Source organism: Emydura macquarii, unplaced genomic scaffold (assembly GCF_026122565.2).
Source record: "Emydura macquarii macquarii isolate MOO-44397 ecotype Brisbane River unplaced genomic scaffold, CSIRO-AGI_Emac_v2 contig_306, whole genome shotgun sequence".
NCBI classification, from domain to species: domain Eukaryota; kingdom Metazoa; phylum Chordata; order Testudines; family Chelidae; genus Emydura; species Emydura macquarii.
Genome location: NW_027130443.1, coordinates 8,029,695 through 8,053,633, shown reverse-complemented (window position 1 = coordinate 8,053,633; position 23,939 = coordinate 8,029,695). Strand labels below are relative to the sequence as shown.

The 23,939-nt window shown below is 61.0% G+C and overlaps 2 protein-coding genes across 5 annotated transcripts; one reads left to right on the top strand and one right to left on the bottom strand.

The window, feature by feature from the left end:
* Positions 1–524: 524 nt before the first annotated feature.
* Positions 525–11,259, top strand: STAP2 (signal transducing adaptor family member 2). 2 transcript variants are annotated; one of them, XM_067558252.1, is made up of 13 exons: positions 525–679; positions 3,081–3,152; positions 3,816–3,938; positions 4,024–4,080; positions 4,893–5,044; positions 5,686–5,817; positions 6,070–6,139; positions 6,908–7,010; positions 7,767–7,844; positions 8,391–8,519; positions 8,875–8,913; positions 9,909–10,001; positions 10,166–11,259. In XM_067558252.1, the coding sequence occupies exons 1-13, from the start codon at positions 578–580 to the stop codon at positions 10,222–10,224; spliced, it is 1,209 nt and encodes a 402-aa protein (XP_067414353.1). In that variant the 5' UTR covers positions 525–577; the 3' UTR covers positions 10,225–11,259. The 2 variants fall into 2 exon arrangements, with proteins under 2 accessions (XP_067414353.1, XP_067414349.1); XM_067558248.1 differs by having other exon boundaries at positions 8,388–8,519.
* A 1,195-nt stretch (positions 11,260–12,454) lies between these two features.
* On the bottom strand, positions 12,455–23,665 carry FSD1 (fibronectin type III and SPRY domain containing 1). 3 transcript variants are annotated; one of them, XM_067558242.1, is made up of 13 exons: positions 23,474–23,665; positions 21,237–21,332; positions 20,735–20,866; positions 20,529–20,630; positions 19,507–19,529; positions 18,962–19,083; positions 18,569–18,778; positions 18,203–18,301; positions 17,400–17,559; positions 16,830–16,909; positions 16,210–16,461; positions 15,118–15,206; positions 13,843–14,097 (listed from the first exon to the last, which is right to left on the bottom strand). In XM_067558242.1, the coding sequence occupies exons 1-13, from the start codon at positions 23,486–23,488 to the stop codon at positions 13,987–13,989; spliced, it is 1,491 nt and encodes a 496-aa protein (XP_067414343.1). In that variant the 5' UTR covers positions 23,489–23,665; the 3' UTR covers positions 13,843–13,986. The 3 variants fall into 3 exon arrangements, with proteins under 3 accessions (XP_067414331.1, XP_067414337.1, XP_067414343.1); XM_067558230.1 differs by lacking the exon at positions 15,118–15,206 and having other exon boundaries at positions 12,455–14,097; positions 23,474–23,634; XM_067558236.1 differs by lacking the exons at positions 15,118–15,206; positions 19,507–19,529; positions 20,529–20,630; ... (1 more) ...; positions 21,237–21,332; positions 23,474–23,665 and adding an exon at positions 20,035–20,126 and having other exon boundaries at positions 12,455–14,097.
* Between the last annotated feature and the right edge of the window lie 274 nt (positions 23,666–23,939).

The window sequence follows — 23,939 nt, the reverse complement described above, 5'->3', positions numbered from 1 at the left end:
ATTGGTGCTGCACCAGTCCAAGGAGGAGGGGGAAGCAGTGGGGGGTGCTGCTTACCCAGGCCAAGGGGAGCTGGGGGAGGCTGGGGGCTGTTTACCCAGCCCAGGTGGAGGTGGAGGAGCGGGGAGGGGGGCTCTGCTTTCCCATGCTGGGGGCGTTGCTGTTCCAAGCCAGGGGGGGCAATGCTCCCCGTTACTGTAACCCCTGGGCAGGTACCAGGTGTGGCGTCTTGTCCAAGCGGCCCGGGGGGGGGGGGGGGGGGCTGGAACGATTTGCATAGCAGGGGCACTGAGAGCCATTGAACCAAACTGTAAACCCTGGATCTGCTGGAAACCACTTCAAGCCAGGGCGTGCGGCAGCTCCAGCACCTACACCCAGCGAGGTGAGGCTGGGAACTGCCAGCGCTCCCTGGCCCCTTCACCTGCAGGGAGCCAGGTGGCCCAATCAGCTGAGCAGATGGGAGGGCCTGGGCTGGGTTGCAAAAGCCTGATTTATTTTTTGCCTGTGCTTCCTGTTCCCAGACTCTGGACTCTGCCTGTTCCTCTGCACCTTCCCGGGTACCCACCAGTGCAGGGCACCATGGCCCTGCCGCCCGTGCTGCCCCGGGTTGGCAAGTCCAAACAGAGCCTGCCCCCCCACTACTATGAGGGCTTTCTGGAGAAGAAGGGGCCCCAGGACAAGGTAAGGCCCCTCCCCAGTTGGGACCAGGTCTCTGGTCGGTGGGGGCTTGGGCGGGGTCACGCTCTGACCTGGGCAATGACCTTGGAGCCTCTGGATTCGTGTTTCCCCCCACCCCCCGGGCCCTCTCTGCCACCCCAGCTCCCTGGCACAGAGAAATCCGGACAGCTCTTTACAGGGCCCGAACGGATTCCCCAGACAGGCTTCCTAGACACGTCTGTGGTCCCTGGATCGGGCTTGCCTACGCATACAGTTGTTCCAGAATAGCTATTGCGCTTTACATTTACACCCTGCCTTAATCCGAATTAACTTTCAGGTGTAGACGACTGACAGTCAGAAAGCCAAACCCAAAGCCAGATGTTACTGGCAACCCCTTTTCATCGCAGGCTAAAAAACAACCTCCGGCTTTGGGGTACTTGAAATCCCAAATGGAGTTTTCTGGTTTGAGCCTGTTTCTAAGGGCTTGTCTAGACAAGAAAGTTGCACGGCTTTCACCTGAGGTGGGAATTTAAACCAGTGCATGGGTAGCATGAACCCACTTGTTTCAGCTTAGCTAAACCGAAATATGGTTGGTTTAACCAGAACCTGGAGCATCCACACAGCCTCTGGCACCGTTTTAAATCCCCCCCGTTGAGTTAAACCGAAGCAACTCTCCCATGAAGACCAGCTCATAGAAATGGCAGCCCCTGAGCGGTGCGTCTAGTGCCAGGGTTAGGGTGATCCAGGAGGCAACGGCTGTGAAATCGTGGTGTGCGTGTGTATGGGGAGCCCAGGGAGGGCGGCTTCAACAGGTCAGGCTTCCTCCAGCTCCGATCTGGAAGCGCGGTGTCTGCTCCGCCTGGTGAAGGTTCCCGCTGCCCTCTGGTGCCGTTTCCCCGGCAAAGCCCCCTTGCCAAAGATGAACTCCCTGTCGCTTTCTACCATGTGCTTTGCCTCGTTCATTCCGTTCTGTGCTCACTGGATGCATTGCAGGCCTGGTTCTAGAGACTCCGACTGCCGTAACCGGGCCCTGGATTGGGCCATCCGAGCAGGTGCTCGGTGCAAGCCAGACGGATGGAGCTGGGGGAACTCGGCAAGCTGTCTGCCACTGAACTGAACTTGGCTGTTTAAATCAATTTGCCTATGCTGCGTCCATTAGTCTGGTTGCATTTATGGCCCCCGAAAGTTCGCGCTATCCGAATTGCTGTGTGCGGCTGTTCACGGACTCTCGCGTTCACAACATAAACCTGATGGGAGGGACAGAGAGAACCCCATGAATGCAGACAGTTTGCCCCAGACAGCGCCTTCCACCAGCTTGCTGGCATTGGATAAGGGCATCTCAACAGGCAGTGTCATCCTCTCAGGATGACTGAGGAAATCTGGGGGTCTCTTTAATAGCCTGGGGTGTGGAGCTGAGCGTTGAATTCCTGTTAGCATGAGAATGGGCAGTGAGCCTACACACGCCACATAGGAATGACATTCTAACCATACAGCACTCTGACCTGCCTCCTTTCCAGCCCTACATCTCAGGGTGGTTTACGAAGGTGGGCGAGGAGCGTTAGCTCCATATTAGAGATGGGGAAACTGAGGCACAGAGTGGGGAACTGACTTGCCCAAGGAGTCAGTGGCAGAGCCGGGATCCGAGCCCTGATCTCCTGGGTCCCAGGTCTATCCTCTAGGTGTTAAATCTGGGACTTCACGCTTGGGTGAAGTCCAGCTTCCGCTTGTGCCGAGACACACTTGAGTGCACTGGTACGTGTGAGCATGACACGTCTGCACTCGTGTGAGGCTGACATCCGACGTAAGCCTGGTCCCGACATGTACACACCTCTGTGTGGGGCTGTTCTCCCCGGCAAGCATGATCGTGGCATGTCAACACCCTTCTGTGGCTCTGACGGCCCCAGGAGGCAGGATCTTGGCATGCGTCTGCCCCATGTCCTCAGCGTGCCCGCAGCCAAGGGTGAATTTAGCACCTGGGAGCCCGGCGGGCCAAGGGGTCAGCGCAGAGCTGTTGGCAGGGGTGGGTAGCGGGGGCAGAGGCAGCGAAACCTTTATTTTGGGTCACAACACTTCACTGTTGATGGCAAACAGCGAACAACGGAGCCTTTTATTCCTGAGCCATCCCAACTAGCCCTCGCGTGACGGTGTCTGGGCTCTGGCAGAGATGCCCTCCCCTCCCCCCCAATCGGGGATGCCAGCCTGGCTGGACTGGCTGCCCTGGCAACCTGGAGTGACCCATGCCAGACTTAGCCTGGGGCTCAGGCCTTGCTGGGGGGCAGATACCTGCCCAGCGCACGTTCAATAGCTGTTCTTGCCTCCCTCACTGTAAAGGCTGGGGTGTTTGTGCCAGTCACCTGGGCGATTGCCCCGGCGATACCCCCCCCCCGGTCCCAGCCTCCAACGCCTCTTGACTCTCTCCTCGCAGGGGTATAAGAAGTTCTGGACAGGCCTGCGGGGGCTCACGCTGTATTTCTACAACACCAGCCGAGACGCGCAGGTACGCAGGAGCCGCCCCGCGGAGGAGCCGTGCCGTGACACTCCCTGGCTAGACCTGGGACAGCCTGGGGGGGCAGGGGGGGGCTCTGTCCCCTTGGGGCCTGATCCTGGGAGGTGCCCAGCCACTGGGAGCTGAGGGTGCTCAGCACCGTTGCGGATCAGGCCTTTGTATCTCCGCTCTCCTGGTGGCCTCCAGTCCCGGCCTGGGGACGTCCCTGGTGGAGGCTCCGCTTGCTGGGAGTCTGCTGCATTGTCCCCTCCTGCCCCCTCTTCTCTGCCCGTGGGGACGGCTATTCCCGAGAGCCACCGTTAAGGACGAGAGACTCGCTCCTCCTGTGTGGCTCGCTCGGCCACAGGCCTGGGGGCTGAGGAGCCAGCCGGGGACCAGTTGGTGCCCGGTTTGGTGACGTGGGCACCAGCCCACTGAGACCCAGCAGACTTGGCGCCAGCCGCACTTCTGAACAGGGCTGGATTTGAACCAGCAACCCAGAGGTTTTGTTCTTCGCCCCCCCTCTCTCCAGCAAAGGGGTGGGGGGCGGGGCAGGCAGACAGACAGGGCTCCCGGGGGTCACCTCTCTGCCCTGACTCCCTGGGGCCCTGCTTTGGGATGTAGGAGTGGGGCTGGCCGACCTCCCCCCACCCATCTGCGCTTCCCCCTCCGCAGTACGTGGAGAAGCTCGACTTGGACGATTTCGTGTCCCTGACCGACGCCAGGAGCGGCCCCGGGGCCGGTGACGACGGGCTGAGGCTCAGCCTGAAGCTGAAGGGGCGGGAAGTGAAGTTAAAGGTACGTTTGCACAGCCACTGCTCCTCCGCCCCCCCCCCCCCCCGCGCCCGGGTTTTACCCCCAGTGACGCGTGTTTCTCTTTCAGGCCGAGAGCCTGGAGGCCCGGGAGATGTGGAAGGGCTTCGTCCTCACCGTGGTGGAGGTAGAGAACCCGGCTGACGTTAGAATGAGAACCCCCCCCCCCCCACCTGTCACCCCCACCTGCCTCTTGCACCCCTACGCTCACCTCTGCCCCTTCTCCCCCCCCACAACCCTCCCCGGCCCCTGCACCTCCACCCCACGCCCCCAGCCTACGCACACCGCTGCCCACCCCGTACAGACACGCTCGCTCCTACCTTCCCCATCCCTCCCCACACTCAGCCCCTGCCCTCCCGACACACGCAGTCACCCACCCGAGGTGCGCTCACCTATGCTCGCCTCCCCCCCACCCTGAGCGCGCAGACGGACGGACGGACACAGCCCTGCTCTGTCTCCTGCCCCCCCCCTCCCCCCGGCCGTCTTTCGCCCCCATGTGACGACATCTCGTCCTCGAGGGAACAAGGGGCCCTTGTCCAGCCTGGAGTCCTGTTTCTCCCCAGCCCTGTCAGGGCGGCTCTCCCTCGGGTGCTCTGAACCCAGCCTGGGCTGCCCTCCCCCGGCCGTTCCCAGCCCCCTCGTCCCACGTCAGAATTAGCCCCTCAAGGCCCTTCATGCGGAGCTTGCCCCCTGCTGATCAGAGTCCATGGCGCAGTCACACCGGGGCTAGGGGGGGCGCAGCCTCATGTCTCGCGGGGGCGGCGGAGCTGATGCGGGGACGGGAGGTGGGCAGCGCTGGCACTGAGGGCGGGCGTGGGGAGCAGTGCTGAGGTCCCATGAGGGAGGAGTCGGCGGAAGCCCCCGTCTGGTCTGTAGGTCGTGGTTGTGGCCGCAGCGTGCCGGGGCTGGGGACTCAGCGTGTCGTCCCCGTCCCCACAGATGAAAGTCCCCTCCAACCTCACCTTGCTGCCCGGCCACATCTACATGATGTCCGAAGTCCTCTCCAAAGAGCAGGAGCGACGGGCCCAGCTGAAGCAGCGCCCCTCGGAGAGCTCCCTCGCCCACAAGGCGGTGGAGGAGGAGATGCCAGAGTGAGTGGTCCTTGGGCTGGGGGGAAAGCCAGTGCCATGGTGTGCCCGCGCCGCAGGCCATGGGGGTGTCGCTGTCTGGCGGTGAGCACAGGAGCTGCTGTACCGGCACCGCTCTATAGTCCGGTCTGTACCGCATCCTGCAGAACCAGGCCCTGGTCCAGCCCTTCTGGCGTCCCTCCTCTTGCCGCACCGCTGACCTATCAGTACTGGTATCCCATAGTCCGTCTAGTTCAGCATCCTGCCATGCAAGGGCCAGCCCCTGGTGCTTCTCCCAGCAGCGAGCCCTCTGCCCCAGCCCGTGCCATACAACGCCCGGTTCTCGCCCGGCCTCTGCAGCGATCACCGTGTCTGTGCTCTGGTGCACGAGAGCCGCCTGGCCCCTGTTATTTTAGTGTCCCATGCTAGCACTAGCCCAGGTGGCTTAAATGGGAGGGGAATTGAGTAGCTAGGGGGCTTGGCTGGCTCGCAGTTCATGGCCTTTCCCCATCCTGATGGTCTCAGAGCTGCAACAGCTCAGGGGCTCCTGATGCTCTGGGCCACGGGCCAGCGGCTCTGGAGGGTTAGAGTCCCACAGTCCCAGCTCACACAGGGAGGGCCTGGTGTGTTCACTGGCTCTTGTCCTGTCTTCCTGCATTGCCCAGCTGCTATTTCAAGGTCTCTAGGACAGAGGCCCAGGTCCTGCTGGAGAAGAACCCGGACTGCGGCAACATGCTGCTGCGCCCGGGGGGTGACGGGAAGAGCATCTCCGTGACCACGCGGCAGATACTGAACAGGTGAGAAGGTGGGGGAGGCCGGGGGGCTGCCTGCTGGGCGGATGGCCCCAGGACAGGAAGGAGGCAGACCTGAGGCTAGTCGTGTGTGTGTGTGTGTGTGGGAGAGAGAGAGAGGGGACCACTGTGCACGCAGGGCTGAGTGTGAATCCTGGCATGTGGGTGGGGGGGGGGATGGACCCCCGTGCACACAGGACTGTGAGCACAAGCGGCATGAGGGTTGGGTTGTACAATCTCCCCGTCCTTCCCTTGCAGCACCCCAGTTATAAAGCACTACAGAGTGAGCTGCCTGGGACGGGAATACGTCATTGACGTCGAGCAGCCGGTGAGTGGGCCAGTTCTGTGTCCCCACCTTACGTAGACACAGGGACCTGGGTCTGGGTCCCTGGGAGATCAAATGGCTCCTGGAAGCACGATCACCCAGAAGCATCACGGTGATAGCAGGGATAGAAGCCAGGCCTTGACCACTTATGCTACAGGAGAATCTCCATATGCTCTATAGGGCCTAGGACACACACACAGCTAAGCAGTTCTGGGCAGCATTGCCCAGCTGTGCTCCTCAGTTCATCCCTGGATTGTGAAACCATGGGACTCACTGCTGCAGGGTAATAATGTGGCAAATGGCTCATCGAGATCCCCCCAATGCCACAGATTTAGGAATAAGAATAACCTCAACAGTTACACCAGCTAGGATAGCAGTGCCAGGGTCTGGCAACCCTCATGCTGCAGCGCACACGCTGACCCAGATGGGGGTCAGGAAGGAATATCTCCGATATTGCATAGGTAAAGGGCATTATGGCGGGTTTGCACTTGTCGTTGGCAGAGGTGGCCTGGATGCACCGATCCACTCCAACATGGGCCAGGTTCTGTCTGAGGCAGGGGGTGACCGTCTGCAGCCCCCTCCTTTAGCCCCCTTATTTCTTCCTCCCCCCATGAGTGCTGTTCCCCCTCCCCCCTCCACTACTAGGAGTGGAGAGCCCTGCAGGCTGATAGCGCCACCCACAGGCTGGGAGCGGGAGCCCCGAGTGGCAGGGGCCTGAGGGTGGCCAAGATTAGAGGCTGACACAATCTCCCCTTTTCCCCCCACCCCCAGCATCACTGCTCCTCCCTGGCGGAGGTGGTGGAGTACTTCGTCTCCAACACCAAGAAAACCCTGGTGCCCTTGTGCCTGGACCAGGACTATGCAGAGAAGTTAGGTGGGTTCCCTCCTCTGAAGAGGTTCAGGTGCAAAGTCTGTGCCCGGGGCTGGGTGTGGGTGGGTGAGCTAGGCACAGAGCCTGCCAGGGGGGCGCTGCTACAAGCGGGTGCCAGATGCCTCTCAGGGAGGGGCACCTGCGTTGGGGGTGATCCACAAGGCCCACGGGGGAGTGGGGGGGGGGGCAAGGGTGCACGCCGGGGAGGACATGCATGCATCAGATGGCCAAGTGGGGGGGACTGTGGGGCCTGAGTGAAGGGGGCTCACCTGACTGGGTAGAGTGGGCCCAGGGAGGCACTTGCATTGGCAGGGGCGTCTGGGAGAGGGTGTCCAGACTGGGGAAGGGGCACAGGGTGGGGGAGGACATGCCCGCCAGGGGGAGGTGTAAGCGCTGGCTCCTGGAGGGTGCGTGGATGTGAGCTGGGCTGGGTGTGTGTGCAGTGCAGGCCATGGGCCACGCGTGTGCCACGCTGCAGGGCCACGTGGAAGGCTGGCCTTGGTCCCGTCTCCTTCGCTGTCTATTTTCAAGTCTCCAAACCCGGGCAGCCCTCCCCTGCCAGCCCCTTCCTTCCCAGGGCTGTCCCCCCACCTGGTCCCCTCCCCCACCAGCCACCTCTCTACCCAGTCCCTCCTGCCCCACCAGCTCTCTGCCCTTCCAGTGCCCCCTGCCAGCCCCATGCTCCCCCAGGGCCAGCCTCCCTTCCCCCCCAGCCCCATCAGCGTGCTCTGACTCCTCTCTTTCTGGTGTGTTTTGCAGAGTTTGTGGAGATGGATAAGGAGAACGGTGAGAGTCTCTGGAAAGCGCCCGCTTTCCCCTGCCCAAAGCCCCCCAAAGGTGAATGCGCCCCACCTGCTCCAGGCATCCGCTCCTGGCTGCAGCTCAGGGCGCCTGGCTTGTTCCGCTGGGTCTCGGGGCTGGGTTGGGAAGAATGTGCACACAGGACCCCATAGACATCCCACTGCCTAGCCCCAAACACAGTTTATAGGCCTCCAGAGCCGGCATGGGGCAGCCAGGCCCCGCCTCCGCCAACTGGGACTCCAGCGCTGTGAGCTTCCCCCACAGCAGTGCCCTGCCCCTGCCAGCTGGGACTCCAGCGCTGGGAGCTTCCCTCATAGGAGCGCTCTGATGTCTACTGGCACCATTTTGATGGTACATTTGACATGTCCGCTGTGCCCATCACACACTATCTATCGCACCCCGTGCCCCACAATACCCACCTTCCCCCCCACCGCCTGCCCCCACACATACACATACAGGCTAAATCAGATTGCTCCGACCTGGCCGGGACAACTCACTCAGAGCCCTATATTTTAGCACTGTATTGCCCCACTGCGTGCCAGTGCCCCTTAGCTAACCCTGTGTCTGTCTGGTCCCCAGCAGGTGCCATAGGGAGGGCAATCATGCCGCCTTTCCCCAGAAAACCTCTGGTGAAGTCCCCTCCCCCGGGCCCAAGTCAAGTGTCGGAGGAGGAGGAGGAGGAGGATGAACAGACCTACATGAATGACAAAGGTGAGCTGGAGTCGGCGCCCCCCCCCCCAAAATCTGAAATGATTGGGGCCTGCCCTGGTGCTCGCACAGCTGGGTCAAATCATGCTCTCCCAGCTGGATGGAGAAGAACATCATGGCGGCTTGACCTGGTGCCTTTCCAGGGCCAGTCTGCCAGGGCCAGGCTGGTGCGGTTATTCAGAGCAATCTCTGGCCAAGCCTGAAAGGGGGTGATTCCTCCCGAGGAGGGACAGGCTGGCTCCGGGGATCGGGAATGGGACCTCTGCACCGGAGAAAAGTCTCCAGTGGAAACCCCTGTCTACGGTCTCAGCTCAGACTCTCCCGTTCCCTCCCACCCACCCCCCGTTGTGTTTTCCAGATGTGGAAGCGATGAAGCAAACCAAGCCAAAGCCCTTCGGTGAGTAAAGAGGCCATTGGAATGCGGGTATTGGGTCACCCACGAGCGGCTGCATTGCTACAGAGGACGTGCACAGTGCCCTGCCCACCCCCCATTGAAGTCCATGGGCTTTGCACTCCCTTTACCCCAGCCACGGCTGCCCTTGGTGCAGGAAGATGCGCCGGCAGCACTCTAACTACATGCAGACTCTGCTGCCCCAGACAAGTGGTACAATTGGAAGATGCATGGAAGGTGCTCCCAGGGGCAGCGAGGGGTGCAGGTTCCAACAGGATAAGCCCAGTTTGTCCCACACTCGTGCGGGGCCTGACTGGCTCTGCTGAGGCCCTGGGACTTGTTCGACTTGCGCCCAGCCCCGGTCCCAGTGACCCTTGCAGGAGCAGAGAATGCCCCTGAGGGGCTGCCTGTGGGGCTGGCTATCACACCTCTGGGGCTAAGCAACCCTGCCCCTGCCCCCCCCAGCCCCATTGCAAAGCCCATTCTGCCGCCATCTCCCTCTGCCCCCTGTGTTCCCTTGGCCACAGTGAGGGTTGGGTGACCTCAGCCCCATGGGGAGCAGGGTGGGGGGCAGGCAATAGAGGGAGGTGCCCGGAGCTGGGGTGTGGCCCAGCCAGAGCAGAGATAAGGAGGCACCCTGTGCTGCTGCAGGTCAGGTGGTGCTGTGTGAACCGAGACCTCTCCAGCCATGTTGGTGATAACCCGGAGTGCGTCTCCAGCACTCCCTGTCTGTGGATCTCCACGGAGGCGCCGTATCACCAGCCGTGTGATACAGCGGGGGAAACCGAGGCCCAGAACAGGGGACGTGACTTGCCCAGGGCATCAGGAGTAGAACCCAGGTTCAATGCCCCTCCCATCCCCCACAAGGCATTTCAGGATTCCCCGTGCCCAGTGATGGACGTGATCCCCGGGCTGGGAGCTGGAGTGGGGGGGGGGGGGCAGGAGAAGGGGACATGGGCTCTGATGACCAGCTCTGCCCTCTCCATGCCCACGCTTTAAAGGTCAATGCCTGGAGCCCTCCAGCATCCCCCCCCACCTGCGGAAGGATGGCAGCAGCTCCTCCCGCCTGTCGTGTGTCGGAGACCTCTCCTCAGGTAAGGGGCACACCTGGCCTGAGAGGCAGGGCAGCATGTGGCCCATTGCCCCAGGCTACTGACAGTGGCCTAGTGGCTAGAGCAGGGCTCTGGGAGCCAGGACTCCTGGGTTCTAGTCCCGGCTCCAGACTGGCTCTGCAGCTGCCGTCTCTCCCCCCACACAGGCATATCGGAGGAGCTGGCGCGGAAGCTAGAGGAGCGAAGAGCCGCCCTCGAGAACTGACCCAACAGGCGAGGAGGCGTCTGCGGGGAACGTGGGGTTCCAATCCTCCCGGGGAGCAAAACCTCAGCCCCAAACCTCTCCCAGCTCTTGTGTGGCTTTGACCACGTACCCAGGGCCCAGCCCTGCTCCTCTGACCCCTTCCCAGCACTGTGAGACCCTGGTGGTTGGAAGGGCTTCCAGCGCCCTCTGCCCAGCTGTTACCTGACCGAGCGCTGGGTAAGAGCAAAGCCACCAGTGCTCTTGCTGTGCGCCCTGGCCAGGGCCCAGACGAGGCTGCCACTTGTACTGGGTCCAAGCACCCTGGCTCTCCCCCTTCCCTTGCTCAGACTGTCTGCCCCTTGGCCTGGCTGGGAGTTGTCTGCGGGTGCCAAGTGCCGGGCCAAGCAGCAAGTGGTAAATGGAGACAAAGATGCCCCGCGGGTGGAGCTGGGCCCAGCTGGGTGCCTTTGCCACCAGAAAGGAGGCTCAGCCAGACCCGAGCAGGCTCCGATTCCCGCCAGCCCGGGGGTCTCCTCCCCTGTCAAGGCGTGGGGCGGACCAGAGGTCGGATGCTGCCCTCAGACTCATTTGTCTAGATCTGACCCTTTGCGCGCTGGGGCTCAGATTTAAAAGGCGCAGGCAGCTGGCGACGCCTTCCTTTGCCCCGTTTGTGTCAGGGTGTTTTCACCGTGCAGGGCAAAGCAAAGGCAGAGGAGGTACGGGGGGCGCACCCATGGCTGGAATGCCAGGGGGGCAGGAAGTTAGAATGGAAGGGTAGTGAAGGGGCTGGGTGGGGGGGAGCCCAGGGCAGCCCTTTTGTTTGGAAATGGGGTGCATTGATAGAGCTGTGTGGCAGGGAAGCCCCTTGGCTGCAAAAGCAGGGGGGACGGAGGGTGAGAACTGGAGGGCAGTGGCAGTGCTGGGGTTGGAGGGCAATAGCAGGGGCTGCAGGTCTGGACTGAGGGGCACCGGCAGAGCTGGGCGTGGGACTCCAGGCTGAGCAGCAGGGAGCTTCAGTTTGGAACTGGGTGCATGGGCACGGTGGCGCGTGGGAAACTCTCACGTCCCCTACCAACACTACCCAGGATGCCAGTGAGCTCCTCGGCCCCTAACCCCCTCAGCGGCTAGAAATCAGAACGTAGGCGCCGGGTCAGACCAATGATCCATCTGACCCGATCGGCTGTCTTCTGACAGGGCCAATGCCAGGTGCTTCAGAAGGAATAAACAGGACAGGGCAATTTATCGAGTGATTCATCCCATCGTCCAGTCCCAGCTTCTGGCAGTCAGAGGTTTAGGGACACCCAGAACATGGGGTTCCATCCCAGACCATCTTGGCTAAGAGCCACTGATGGACCCATCCTCCATGAACTTACCTAATTGTTACTGAACCCAGTTATACTTTTGGCCTTCACAACATCCCCTGGCAAGGAGTTCCGCCGGTTGACGGTGTCTTGTGTGAAGCAGCACTTCCTATGTTTGTTTTAAACCTGCTGCCTAGTAATTTAATTAGTTCTTGAGTTATGTGAAGGGGTAAATAACACTTCCTTTTTCTCCACACCATGCATGAGTTTATAAATCTCTGTCATAGCCTCCCATCGTCTCTTTTCCAAGCTGAAAGGTCCCAGTCTTTTCAATTTCTCCCCATAAGGAAACTGTTCCATCCTCCTAATCATTTTTGTTGCCTTTCTCCGCACTGTTTCCAATTTTCTCTTTTTGAGATGGGGCAACCAGAACTGCATGCAGGATTCACGGTGTGGGCGTACCATGGATTTATATAGAAAATATCACAATGCCACAGTCTTAGTATCTATCCCTTTCCTACTGGCGCCTAATGGTCTGTTGGCTTTTTTGCCAGCCACTGCACATTGAACGGAGGTTTTCAGCGTATCCACAATGACGCTTTCTTGAGTGGTAACAGCTAATTTAGATCCTTAATTCTCCTGGTCCCCCCCACTCTTCCCCTTGGGGGCAAAGATCCTTTATTCTGCTCAGCGTGAATCAAAGTGTCAAATTCCCTTTAAAGCCTCAGCCGTCAATGAGTCCCTCTCCCAGGCAAGGACCAATCCCCAAACGCCCTGCTCTTTTCTCTGCCTCCCTTTCCCTCCTGCGAACCCCCCGAGCTGGGACCACTAGAGCCCGCTTGGCCTGTGCACCAGACTCTTCCAAGCAGTGACTCGGGTCGTGGGGGCGCCGCGTGGGTGCAAGGATGCTGGCGTTAGATACAGAGGGGTTTGTCCGTCCAGTGTATGGCACGCTCCGTGTAGCACCTTTAAATTAGTGGTGCTGTGCCGAGGTATGCCAGGGTCAGTGGCACCATGACCGTATGGACACCCGACCTTTGCAAGGGGTTTGCACAGTGTGACTGTTAACGCACGGGTGGGGACCACCCTCTTTGCACACGTGACTAATGAAATAACCAGTTTTTCCTGCCATCTTGACTCCCCAGCACTAGCCCCCACCATGTGGATTATGGATGTTTCTTTCCAAAGCAGGAGGCAGTGCTCCCATGGACCACTGAGCCCAGCCTTTGTCTGCTTAACAAAGGCCCGGATTGCCTACGCCAGGCTTGTCTACATGGGAAAGTTAGTTCAGATTAACTGGCAATTTTGGGGAGTAATCGGCCTTGCGTCCACATGCAAGTGGAAGAGAGGGATGAACTTTATTCGACTGACCGGCCCAGCAGCAGAGGGGTGGGAGAGCGGCTGATCCACACCCACGCTGCAGGGGTAGAACGACCGTTAACCCTTTGGGGGAAGCTTCTGCCCCACGCTCCAACACATAGGAGCCCACGCAGGGGGTTGCTTTGCTGTGATCTCTGTTACAGCGGTTGTTCGGAGGGGTTATATGTAAAACATCCTCGACTGACCTCCCTTGGCAGCAGTCAGCAGCTTGGGGGACTCCACGTCCCCCCGCACCGGGACTTGCTCACCTCCTGGGTGACGGGCAGCCTCTTGCGCGGCAGAGCATCTCCCCCCCGGCCAGCCCTGCCTGACGAGCAATGACCTGCCCGGGGATTTCAGGAGAACCCGGTGATTCGGCTGAGGGGCTTCTCCCCTCCTCTGCAAGAGGAAAGAAGTGAGGCAGCCGCCTGCGCCGGGCAGCAAGGAGAGAGATTTTAACGGTGCCTCGTGGCGGGAGCAGCAAGCAGCACAGACGCCACCGTCCTTTGCCCGCGCCTGGCCCCCCACCAGCCCCCTGCTCGCCCTAGCCCAAGCTGACAACAGACAGGCAGGGGGGAAGGCTACGCCTAGTTCTAAGTTTATTATTAAGGCCAGAAGCAGCTTTTTGTCGTTAGAGAGGCTAACGGGCTCTAAAAGCAGACGAGCGCCCACGCTCCTGCCACCACCTTTAAGCGTCGGGTTTTATTACTGCCAGGACAAAAAACCAAGACTTTCAGCCCATCCACTAGACCCAGGATCCCGGTTCGGGCACTGGTCGGCCTGCTTTTGGCACCACGTGGCTCGCGGGCTTCCCCCCCAGTCTCTTAAAGGCAAGTGTGAGGAGGCGGGAGGGGATGCTCTGGGAGGGGGAGGGGGGTTTACAATCGTAGGTAAGTCTCGGTACATTCACAGCGTTCTAGCGCTGCAGCCCTGCCCGTGGCCCAGCTGGGCAGCGCCAGCCTCTCCGCCTCGGGCAGCTTTCCGGGGACTGGGAGGAAAAGAAAACTGAAAAGGCCACAGGGCGTCTCTCTCTTCCGAGGATGGTTCTCGGGATCCAGGAGGTGGCCCAGTCCCACGGCAAAGCTGGTCCCGATCCCGTCCCGCCAGGAGGGCCCATGTGCGTCTAAGTCAGGCTGGCGTTGGAGCTGCTGGTGGCGCTGTTTCGCTTCTGTAGGCATTTGACGGTGCTGGGCACCTGCAGGCCGGAATAGACATGGAAGCTGCCGCACCAAACCTATGGGGGGGGAGGAAAGGGGAGCAGTTATTGCAGCCGCCTGTAGCTTGCTCCATCCAAAACAGGCGTGGAGTGGGAGGGTGCCACAGGCGGGGAAAAAGGGGTCTGCAAGCATCACAGCAAGTAGGTGCTTCTCTCACTCTTGTCACCAGAGTCTCTGAGTGCCTCGCCCCCAGCTATGGCGTTTATCTCCCACCCGTCCCTGGCAGGCAGAGCAGGATTAGCCCCATGTGACAGATGGGGAAACTGAGGCACAGAGCGGCAAAGTCCACCCAGTGGCGGAGCCAGGACTTGAACCCGGGGTCTGCTGAAGCCCAGGTTCACCTTGCATACGTTAAAGGTGGTGAAGCGCTTGGAGCTCATCTGATGGAAAGCACTGCACAGGACGAATTATGATTACCAGTGCGACACTGTCCCATAGAAATCTCCCCTCCCATTTGCCGTCACCCAGCAGACCACGGCTTGTTGGCCCCTGAGCTAAAAGACTGTCAGGTGAGCTATGCCCATTCGAAGGCAGCTGGGCCTTCTGGTGCTGCGAGCTTCCCCCCAGAGCAGTGTCACAGCAGAGACAGCTGGGCCAGCCACTGGAATCCATTCCCTAACGTCGGTGGGATTTCCTGGGCGTCCTCTCTGCCCCCGTCCCAGAAAACGACACAGAAACAAGGCAAAGCGAGCCCTCCTGGGGCTGAATCAATGGGGTCCACCCTCCCCCCTTGCCCACCTCCATGCCAGCACAGCTCCCCACAGCGGAGGAGGGGACAGGCGGGGGGGGGGGGGGGAGGAGCCGTGCCTTTGGTTTGCAGAGAGGTGACTTCTCACAGGTGATGCTGGCAGGGAAGGGCAGCAATGCAAGGGCAGGCGGGGCAATAATGATCAGAGCCGTGCTCCAGCATCGCAGGCCCCTCTGGGCCGGGGTTGTGCAGTAACCCTCCCTGACTGGGGCGGGGAGAGAGTTTGCACTCCAGCCCCCTCTCCCAGTGCCCCAAGCCACAGCACCCCCTCCCGTGAATGATCCCTTACCATGAAGGCAGGAAGCACTGGCTGGGTGAATTTGGCCTTAAACGTGTGGAGCAGCTGCTTGGTTCGAGCATTGTAGAAGGACAGGAAACCTGTGGGCAGACACAGGAAGAGTCGGAAGAGGGGGCTGAGTGGACCAGCAAAGATGTACGGGGTGGGGGTGGGGATTTCTCACCTCCCGCCTCCTCTTCAGGTCAGACCCAGCCCAGCCTCGCGTGAGAAACTACAATCCCCTGCCCGGACGGCTGTTTCAGCCGCAGTGGGCTGGGAAGAGTGCGTCAGAGGCTGATCTCCTGGGGCCTGGTGGGTTGATGAGATGCTCACCGTGTCTATTTCTGCCCTGACGCAGCCACGTCTGAGCAAAGCCCCAGCGAAGAAACTCAGCACCAGCGGGGCTTGAGTCAGCACAAGTCACCAGTGCATGCTGCTCTGCACACCCGCACTGCGCTGGGGTCGCCAGGCCGCTGCCAGGAACCCGCCAGGCAGACCCGCCTTCGAATCAACCGAGGCTGGCAGGGCCCTGACGCAGCTCCCAGCTGATGGCAGCTCTGATGAGAGGGGGCAGTCGGGCAGCAGCACGGGCATTGGGGACAGAACCCCGGGGTCCCTCTGGGATTGGGCTGGGGCTCACTGGGAGGGGCAGGGTGGGGGGAGTTTGCCCTGCCCCCGTCTTGGCTGGAGATGGAAAGAGGTCCTGGGTTTCTGGGGCTGTCATGCCAAGGCCATTCACACTCACACACTTATCTGGGACTGCAGGATGGACGGACACACAAACTCATCCAGGAGGGCAGGACACACACACTCATCTGGGAGCACAGGATGGACACACACACACACTCTCTCAGATCGAGGACCATAGGACAGATGGACACACACACACTCATCCAGGACCACAGGATGGATGGATGGACGGACGGACGGACGGACACACACACACACACACACACTAATCCAGGACCGCACGATGGACAGACATACACTCATCTGGGTCAGCAGGGGACACACACACACACACACACACACTCACACCCGGGACCACAAGACGGACACACACACACTCATGTGGGACAACAGGAGATACACACATGGCCTCACCTTCGTGGAAGTTGCAGTAGACACCAATGCAGTCGGGCACAGGAACATCCAGGATCTTGGCCTTGTTGTTATGCTTGGCGGTGAAGCTGACCTGCAGCCAGTTGTTGAGGTGGACGCACCAGGAGGACGACGTCTTGCCCAGCTGGTCGAACTTGCCCAAGGTCCTGTAGGCCAGGCCCACGCCGAAGGCCTTGCTGTCCCGGTCGTACTTCACCTCCCAGTAGTGGTCTCCCCCGTCAATCAGCGTGTCGCCTGCAGAGGGACCTATGTCAGGGTGCCACGGGGATCCCAGCGCCCACCCGCCCAGAGCACGGGTCGGCGGAGAGAGCTGAGGCTTTCTCAGCAGGATCCCAGCCTTGGATTATCCTGGATCCCAGACTACCCTGCCCCCCGATCACCCCCTAACAGAGTTGGTTTTAAATCGGATCAGGTTCCCTTTACCTGGCAATAGCACTTGGCCAGCGACAGGCTCACCGTGCCTGACACACACGACTGAGTTTCGCAGTCCCCCAGGGGCCCCACTCGCCAGCGGGCGATGCTGCTTGACAGCGTAACCCACCCCATGGCTGCACGCAGAGACTCCCTGTCTCCCCCCTTCGTCCCCCTGCGCAGACTCTTACCCAGAACTGTGTACGACTCGGCTGTGAAGCGGTCCCTGCCTCCGCGGGCCGAGGGCATCCTCTTGGGAGACTGCAGGCACCTGCAGAAAGCGGGACAGACGGACAAACTGCAGCCACCCTCCCTCCCGCAGGGATGGGGTCCTCTGGCCCTCCCTTTGAGGCACCTTCCCAGCCTTTGCCCTCCCTCTGCCATCTCTCAGTGACAGGCCAGGGCCCAAACCCCTGGCTCCTTCCAAGGGGAGGGCCCCTAGTCCAGGCTCCCCAGGTTCCTGCCCATGAGGACGGCTTAGAGGGTGGGTCTGCATCCCGGCTTGCCCCATGACCCCTTTGGATCCACGCCAAGGATCGTTCCATGACTGGACCCGTACCCTAGGCCCCCTCTCCTGGCTGCGTGGCTGGGTTTGACCCAGGGCCTGTTGCTCCCCCAAGGCTGGCGGGCCCGTGGCTCTCTAGGGCTGAGGCCTTTGGGACGGGACGTGTCTGTTCCCAAGCCGCCGTCTGTTCTCAGCTCCTCCGTCCCCTCCACGCTGCAGGGGGTGCGTGTGCGTTACAGGGGTGCCAGGACTTTACCTGGCGGGGGAGTTCACCGGGGACGCCGTCCTGCCTTTCCCGTCCTTCTCCCGGGCCTTGATGTCTTGGACCTTGCCCCCCATGGCGTCCCACTCCACGCTCAGCTCCTCCACCTTCAGGTTCTGGTGACAGGTGCTGGCATCCAGGTGGAACATGAACGCTAGGGATATGGCCCCAGGCACAGTCAGACCTGGACTGAGCCCCCTGCCCACTCTTGCCCAGGGGGGGCCCCCTCCCCAACCCCCCAACATCCCCACCCCAGGGACAAACCTGCCCAGACCTCCCTCCCAGCCCTGCTCCCACCATCCCACATCACCCCCACCCCAGGCGCAAGCCCCCCAATAGCCCCACCCTCTCTCCAGCCCCCCCCTGCCCCAAACATTGCAGGGAGAACCTCTCCCCCAGCTTCGCACCCCATCTCATGGGGACTCACCTCCCACTCCTTATCCCACCCCACACATGGGATCAGTGAGATCAGGTCGGTGACCCAGGTGGGGGGCGGGATCCCTGGGTCCCCACGCTGTGTGTCTTGCCCCGAGTGGCACTGGGGGAGGACAGAGGGGCAGGGCACAGGCTCCCCTGTGCGCTGGGGGCGCCTGGGTACCAGAGGCTCTGCAGGGCACGCCCAGCCCTGCCCCGCGCCCCAGCCCCATGGGTGTCACGCGCAGGTATGGGTGCAGGTGCTGGGGGACGGCCAGTGGGGTCCGCCTGTGTCCTGGAGAGGGGGATGGGCATGGCAGGGGGTGTCACTGATGCAAAATGTACCCCCCCCCATTTCCCTGCCCCTCCCCCCCACACCGTACCTCTGGTTTCCAAGGTGACCGGCTCAGAGAACTCTCCCGCCACAGCCTTGTTACAGGCTTTCACGCGGAAATTCATGAACTTCATGTCGAACTTGAGCCCTGAGGGGAGTCGCCAAGGTTAGAGGGGAGCAGGGCGCCCATCCTCTGCAGGGCTGGCAAGCCCCCCCACAGCCAGCGATTCGCCCGGCATCCCCCCAGCGCCTCCTTATAGGACTGGAGTTGCCCCACAGCCAGCGCTCCTGCCCCGCTCCCGACAGCGCCTCCTGCTGGGAGAGGCTGGGACTGGAGTAGCTGGGAGCTCCCCGCACAGCCAGCGCTCTGACCCCATTGGGGGCTGCACTGAGCCAGCACCCTCATTCCCCTCACCAGTTAAGGTGTACTCGGTCTGCTTGATGCCCTCGATCACCATCCAGGGCTGGTCCTCCTTCACCCGGGGGGACCCCTCGAAGTTGGTCTTGCGGTACTCCAGGACGTAGTGGTCAATCTTGCTGTCCTCGTCAGGCATCCTCCAGACCAGCGTCACGCAGTTGTCGGCCACCAGCGACTCGGCCATGTCGATCTCCGGGGCGCTGGGAACTAGACAAGAGGGCGAAAGCAAAGGGATGCCAGCCCTGGCTTGGCGTGGGGCCCCTCCCAAACCCCCACGTCCCGTCAGCACGGCCTGGCCCGGCAGCGAGAAACCTCCCTGCGCCGATGGCAGCCCAGGCTGGCTGCACCGGCCCCAGGTGAGGCTCCCCTCCCCTCCCCCATCCCATTTACCTGGGAGGAATTTCAGGGTCTGCAGCATGCGGCGCTCCTGGGTGAAATCCACCATCAGGTGGTTCATGTTGTCGCTCACCTTGGCCTTGAGCGAGAGCCGGAATGCTGGGGCCATGGTCACACTGGGGGGGTGGGGTTAGGGGGAGACAAGCGTCAGAAGGGCCCCTTCCCAGAATGCACCCAAACAGCTGAGCCCACCCACCCTCAATTCCCTGCAGACCAGGAGGTGCTGGGAATCACCCGGCATCAGCAGCGAGACCATCCACGCTTTGCATTCGCTCTAAGCCAGGACCCATATTGTCACACGTCTCCCCCCAAACCTGGCCCCTGCCAGGGGTGCCGGGGTTGGCTTCAGTTTCCCATGACTCAGCACCCTCCTCACCCCTCCTCTTCACCCCTGGGGGCTCATCCCCAGGGCTCAGGGGGGAGGACGGTGCTACCACGCTAACCTACGCTATGTTAGTAAAACAGTTTAGCACTCCGCGGGGCAAGCAGGGGGTGATGACACAGGGCAGGGTGTGAGATGGGGGCGGCAGGTATCGTACCTATCCTTGATCTGCTTGGCAGCCTTCGAAGCAGAGAGGAAAAGAGAGAGAAAGAAGGGAACAAAAAAACAAAAAAGAGGAGGAGAGAGTCAGACAGGGCAGCCAGGCGCGTTATAAGTAATAATCACCATACTCTGCACTGCTGTAGCGCCCCCTCATCAAAGGTCTCCAAGCCCTTCACGGACACAAATCCACTAAACCACAAAGTTGTGAGGTCAGTATTTTAGACGGGGAAACAGAGGCACAGAGAGGGGAAGTGGCTTTCCCCAGGTGAGCAAGTCAGCGGCAGAGACAGGAAGAGAACCCAGGAGTCCTGACTCCCAACCACCTTCATCTAGCCTCTAAACAACATTTTCATCCCAGAGCCAGGACTAGAACACAGGAATCCTGACTCTGAGTCCTCTGCTCTACCCACACTAGGTAACACTTCAAAGTCTTCCTGAAATCAGCAATTCTCTCTCTCTGTTTTAAGTTACATCCCAGGACTCCAGTTCGGCCCATTTCTCTGTAGAGGCTGGCCAGAGTTACCTTCACAGGCGCTGCAGTTCCCTTCTCACCCAGGAGGGGGTGATCTCAGTCTACATCATCATATAATCCAACGCAGAGTTAACCTGCGGACCTCTCTGCCACTGGAGAGTACAGAGTCAAACAGCTTAATAAGATTCAAGAAAGGATGAGGAATTCCCAGGAATAAGCGCAGCCTCTACAGTTACAAGGGATAGCGACCTTCATGCTTCTAGGTTGCGAGGGGTCAGGAAGATGTTTGCTCCCCATTGCGTGCCATTGCAGAATCCAGGGCATTACCGAGTGAGGTGACCCACTTAGGGTCTGGCCTTCTCCCTCCCCGCTCCCCCAATGGTCAGTCCCCTCCCCCAGCCAGAGGCTGCTCCCCACGCCAGGAGGGGGCGTCCCACCAAGTGCCCCTGACAGGTGCACCACAGGGGCTAGTGCTCCTCTCCCAGCTCTCCACCCACCCCACCATGGGGTGCTTTGGCCGGGGGGGGGCGGGGTGAGGGGCACACCTGGTTGAAGTCGTGGTTCTCGGCCCCTTCCAGCGTCTGGTTGGCCATCTCCAGCAACTCCTCGGAGCTCTCCAGCGCCTTGGTGCAGGCCGCCAGCTGGTTCTGCAGCAGACAGACGGAGCCTGGCTCGGTGAGGGGCACAGGCAGCAGGGGTGGGGGGGGGGGCAGCCAGGAGACCGGCTGGAGCTGGGGTGGGGGTGTCTCACCTGCAGCTCGTAGGTGCGGCTGGCCCGGTCCTGCTTGATCTTCATGAGCATGCCCTCCTTCAGCTCGTCCAGCAGCGAGTAGAGGGACTGGAACTCCCCCTCCAGGTCCTCCTGCACCTTGGTGGAGTTCTCCTGGGGGAGACGGGCCAGGGACAGGGCAGTGCAGGCCCCGGCTCAGGACGGCTACCCTGGCTGCGGCTTCCTGAGCTACCCCCTTCCTGGCCCCCGCCCCTCCCTCCCCAGCTGGTTCCCACCCCAGCCCCTCGGGTTCGCCCTCGCCCTCGCCCTCCGGGCCTGTCAAAGTTGCCCTAGTCGAGCAGCGAAGACCATCCCCGAGGAAACGCCATGCCAGCCCCGCTGCTGGGGTGGGGGGGGGTGTGTGACAGGGGCGCTGCCATGCAAACCCTGGCGGGATTAGAGGGGGGAGGGAATGCCATCATGCCAACCCCCCAGAGCAGGGGGAGCCCTATGGAGCCGGGTGTGCCACGCGGGACCCCAGTACCTCCACGTTCTGCAGCATCTGCTTGAGGGCATAGATGAAGTTCTGGATCTCCTCGTTCTTCACGGCTAGCGTGGTGATGATCTTCCGCAGGGCGTCCTGGGCCGAAACACCAACGCCTGCTGTCAGTGGCACCCCGCCTCCACCCCTGCCCCTGACCGCGGGCAACTCACCCTCCCCAAGGACCCAGCTCAGATCTCCATGGGGCCCCTCACCTGGGACCGGGACACAAACACCACCATGCTGTGTCACGCCGTCCCTCATGCCTTCCAGGCAAGTATCTCAACACGCATCCCAGACATGAAGTGCCTCGGCTCACAGCACCTTCGGGGAGTAACATTATATTATCCCCATTAAACAGCTGGGGAAACTGAGGCACAGATGGGTGAATTTACTTGCCTAAGGTCACACGGAGACTCAATGGCAGAGCCAGCAATGCAACCCAGGAGTCCAGACTCCTAGTCTATCTGCTTTAGCCACTAACCTGCACTCTCTTTCCTTCTCCCCCCACCTCTCTTATCCCAGGCATCACCCTGCCCTGCCCTGCTCACAAAGACATTCCATTTTATTAGTTACCACCGGACTGGCAAATGCGTTTATTTCCCCAGACTATAGGCTGTGGAGTCTAGTGGGTAGGGCACCCAGCTCCATTCCCAGCTCTGCCACTGGCCTGTTGGGTGACCTTGGGCAAGTTCTTTCTCTGCCCCGTGCCTCAGTTTCCCCTCCTACCCCATGTGTCTTGTCTATTTCAACCATAAGGACTTTGGGGATAGGGACTGTCTCTCACTAGGTGTCTGTCTGTGTGGGGCCCCGATCTTGGTGGGGGTCTCTACATACCACTATAATGCAAATAAACAAAATACTGTCTCTGGCTGGGACATGCCTATACAGAGCTCACAGCAGGACAGGGGCCTATTCCTTGTACCTGTTTTTTTTGTATTAATGATTGAAAAACCAACAGACAAACACAACCCCCATAGCCAGGGTTCTGCATTATTAATGAATAACGGGCATTAGAATTTTCGCAGCACCTTCTACTGGCCGATCTCAAAGCACTTTACACATGTATTCCCCACCCCAGGAGGTGTGTAAGAATAATTCCCCCCCACCCCCATTATAGATGGAGAAACTGAGGCACCCAGCGGGAAAGAGTCTAGGGGATTCAGCACCTCTGCAGAACAGGCCAAGGTCACCCAGGCAGGTCCTGCTCTACAAGCGGATCCACATGGGCAGACTTTCACCCATCTAGAACCATCCCACTGCAGGGTCGTGAGCTGGGTCAGGTGCAGAGCTTGGAACTGAACCCAGGAACACGGACTCCCCCACCGACTCTTTAACCACAAGCCCATGTTTCCTCCCCAGGGGAATGCTTTTAGCACCAAAGAAGCTCTGAGTCCAACGATGCCTCCCCTGCACGCTGGAAACCCCCACCGGAACCAGCAGGGGATTTGGGGGTGCTGGATGTGGTACCATTACAGCAGGACACCTTGGAGGGCTGAAACAGGCTGTGGGAGGGGAGTGTCTGGGATTATTCATCCAGCGAGGGCAATAAACCAGGGGGTCTGTAGTTCTGTCCAGCTGGGGGGCAGGGGGTCTGTAGTTCTGTCCAGCTGGGGGGCAGGGGGTCTGTAGTTCTGTCCAGCTGGGGGCTTGTAATTTTGTCCAGCCATATTTGTTTTCATTTCTGAAACCACCTGGGCAGCCAGCGATGACCCCACATTCACCCCAGTGGCTCCACCAGGGGGATATTTCCCCCCAACCCAGAAGGGATGAAGGCGGCTGAGAGATTTTTACATCTCCTCCTTTGTTGCACGGTCTCTGAATCACACCCCCAGCCTTGCCCCCTCCCATGACAAATCCAGGCCCGGCCCTCCCCTCCCCTCCCCTCCCCTCCCCCAGGACCCCCACATCCTCCCCCGATCTGCCATCCTCGCCCCCTCGGGGTGCTGCTGGGCTCCCCATCCCGGGCACAGAACAGACCGGGCCAAGCCCGGGGCTGGAACATGGCCGAGGCCAGGGAAGCCCCCAGGCTGAGTGCGGAGAGGCAGTGCAGGGAGGGTGACAGACCAGCGGGGGGAGCCCATCTCCGCTCTGCCTCCCCGCAGGCCGGGCCAGGGCGGGGATCAGATGCTCGCAGGGCCCGGCTGTCTGCATCCCCGAGCCGTGGGAACCGCTGCTGCTGCTGCTGCTGCTGCCTCACCTGGTGCCGGCTCTCCCCATCCCGCCCCGCCCCGCCTCACCTTTTGGTCCCCCATCTTCAGAGCAAAGGGCCCAGCTCGCCCCCCGGCGGTGGGTGCAGGGGAGCCGCCCCGGGGCTCGAGGGCTCCTCGCCCGGGTGCTGCTGAGCGGCCCGGCCCTTCCCCTCCGGCATTCACAAAGCGGGTGGGCACGGGAAAGCCGCAGCCGGTCCCACCAGCCTGGGAACTTGCCCTCCCCCCTCAGTGCGCAGGTGCGGCGCACGCGCGGGCATCCTGGGAAGTGTAGTCCCTTCCCCAGAGAGGGAGGTTCAAAAGGGGCCTCCTGGGGGGCTGAGGGGGGGGGATGCAAAGGATGAACCTGCTGCAGACCAGCTAGGCTCTGTTCCAGACCAGCTCAGCCTAGAGATGCTGCCTCTGGCTCTGACCCCTGGGAATGGGAAGACAGGAGCGCCCAGGGCAAGCCCTGCTTAGGCCATCAGCTGACCACACTATGGGGGGGCTAAGATTG

Excerpts from the sequence above, each read along its gene's own strand:
- STAP2 (XM_067558248.1), top strand. The coding sequence starts at position 578 with ATGGCCCTGCCGCCCGTGCTGCCCCGGGTTGGCAAGTCCAAACAGAGC. Across the intron at positions 7,845-8,387 it reads CTGCCCAAAGCCCCCCAAAG|CAGGTGCCATAGGGAGGGCA; the intron begins GTGAATGCGCCC and ends TCTGGTCCCCAG. Across the intron at positions 10,002-10,165 it reads TGTCGGAGACCTCTCCTCAG|GCATATCGGAGGAGCTGGCG; the intron begins GTAAGGGGCACA and ends CCCCCCACACAG.
- FSD1 (XM_067558230.1), bottom strand. Across the intron at positions 20,867-21,236 it reads AGATGCTGCAGAACGTGGAG|GAGAACTCCACCAAGGTGCA; the intron begins GTACTGGGGTCC and ends CGTCTCCCCCAG. Across the intron at positions 16,462-16,829 it reads CGAGTCGTACACAGTTCTGG|GCGACACGCTGATTGACGGG; the intron begins GTAAGAGTCTGC and ends GTCCCTCTGCAG.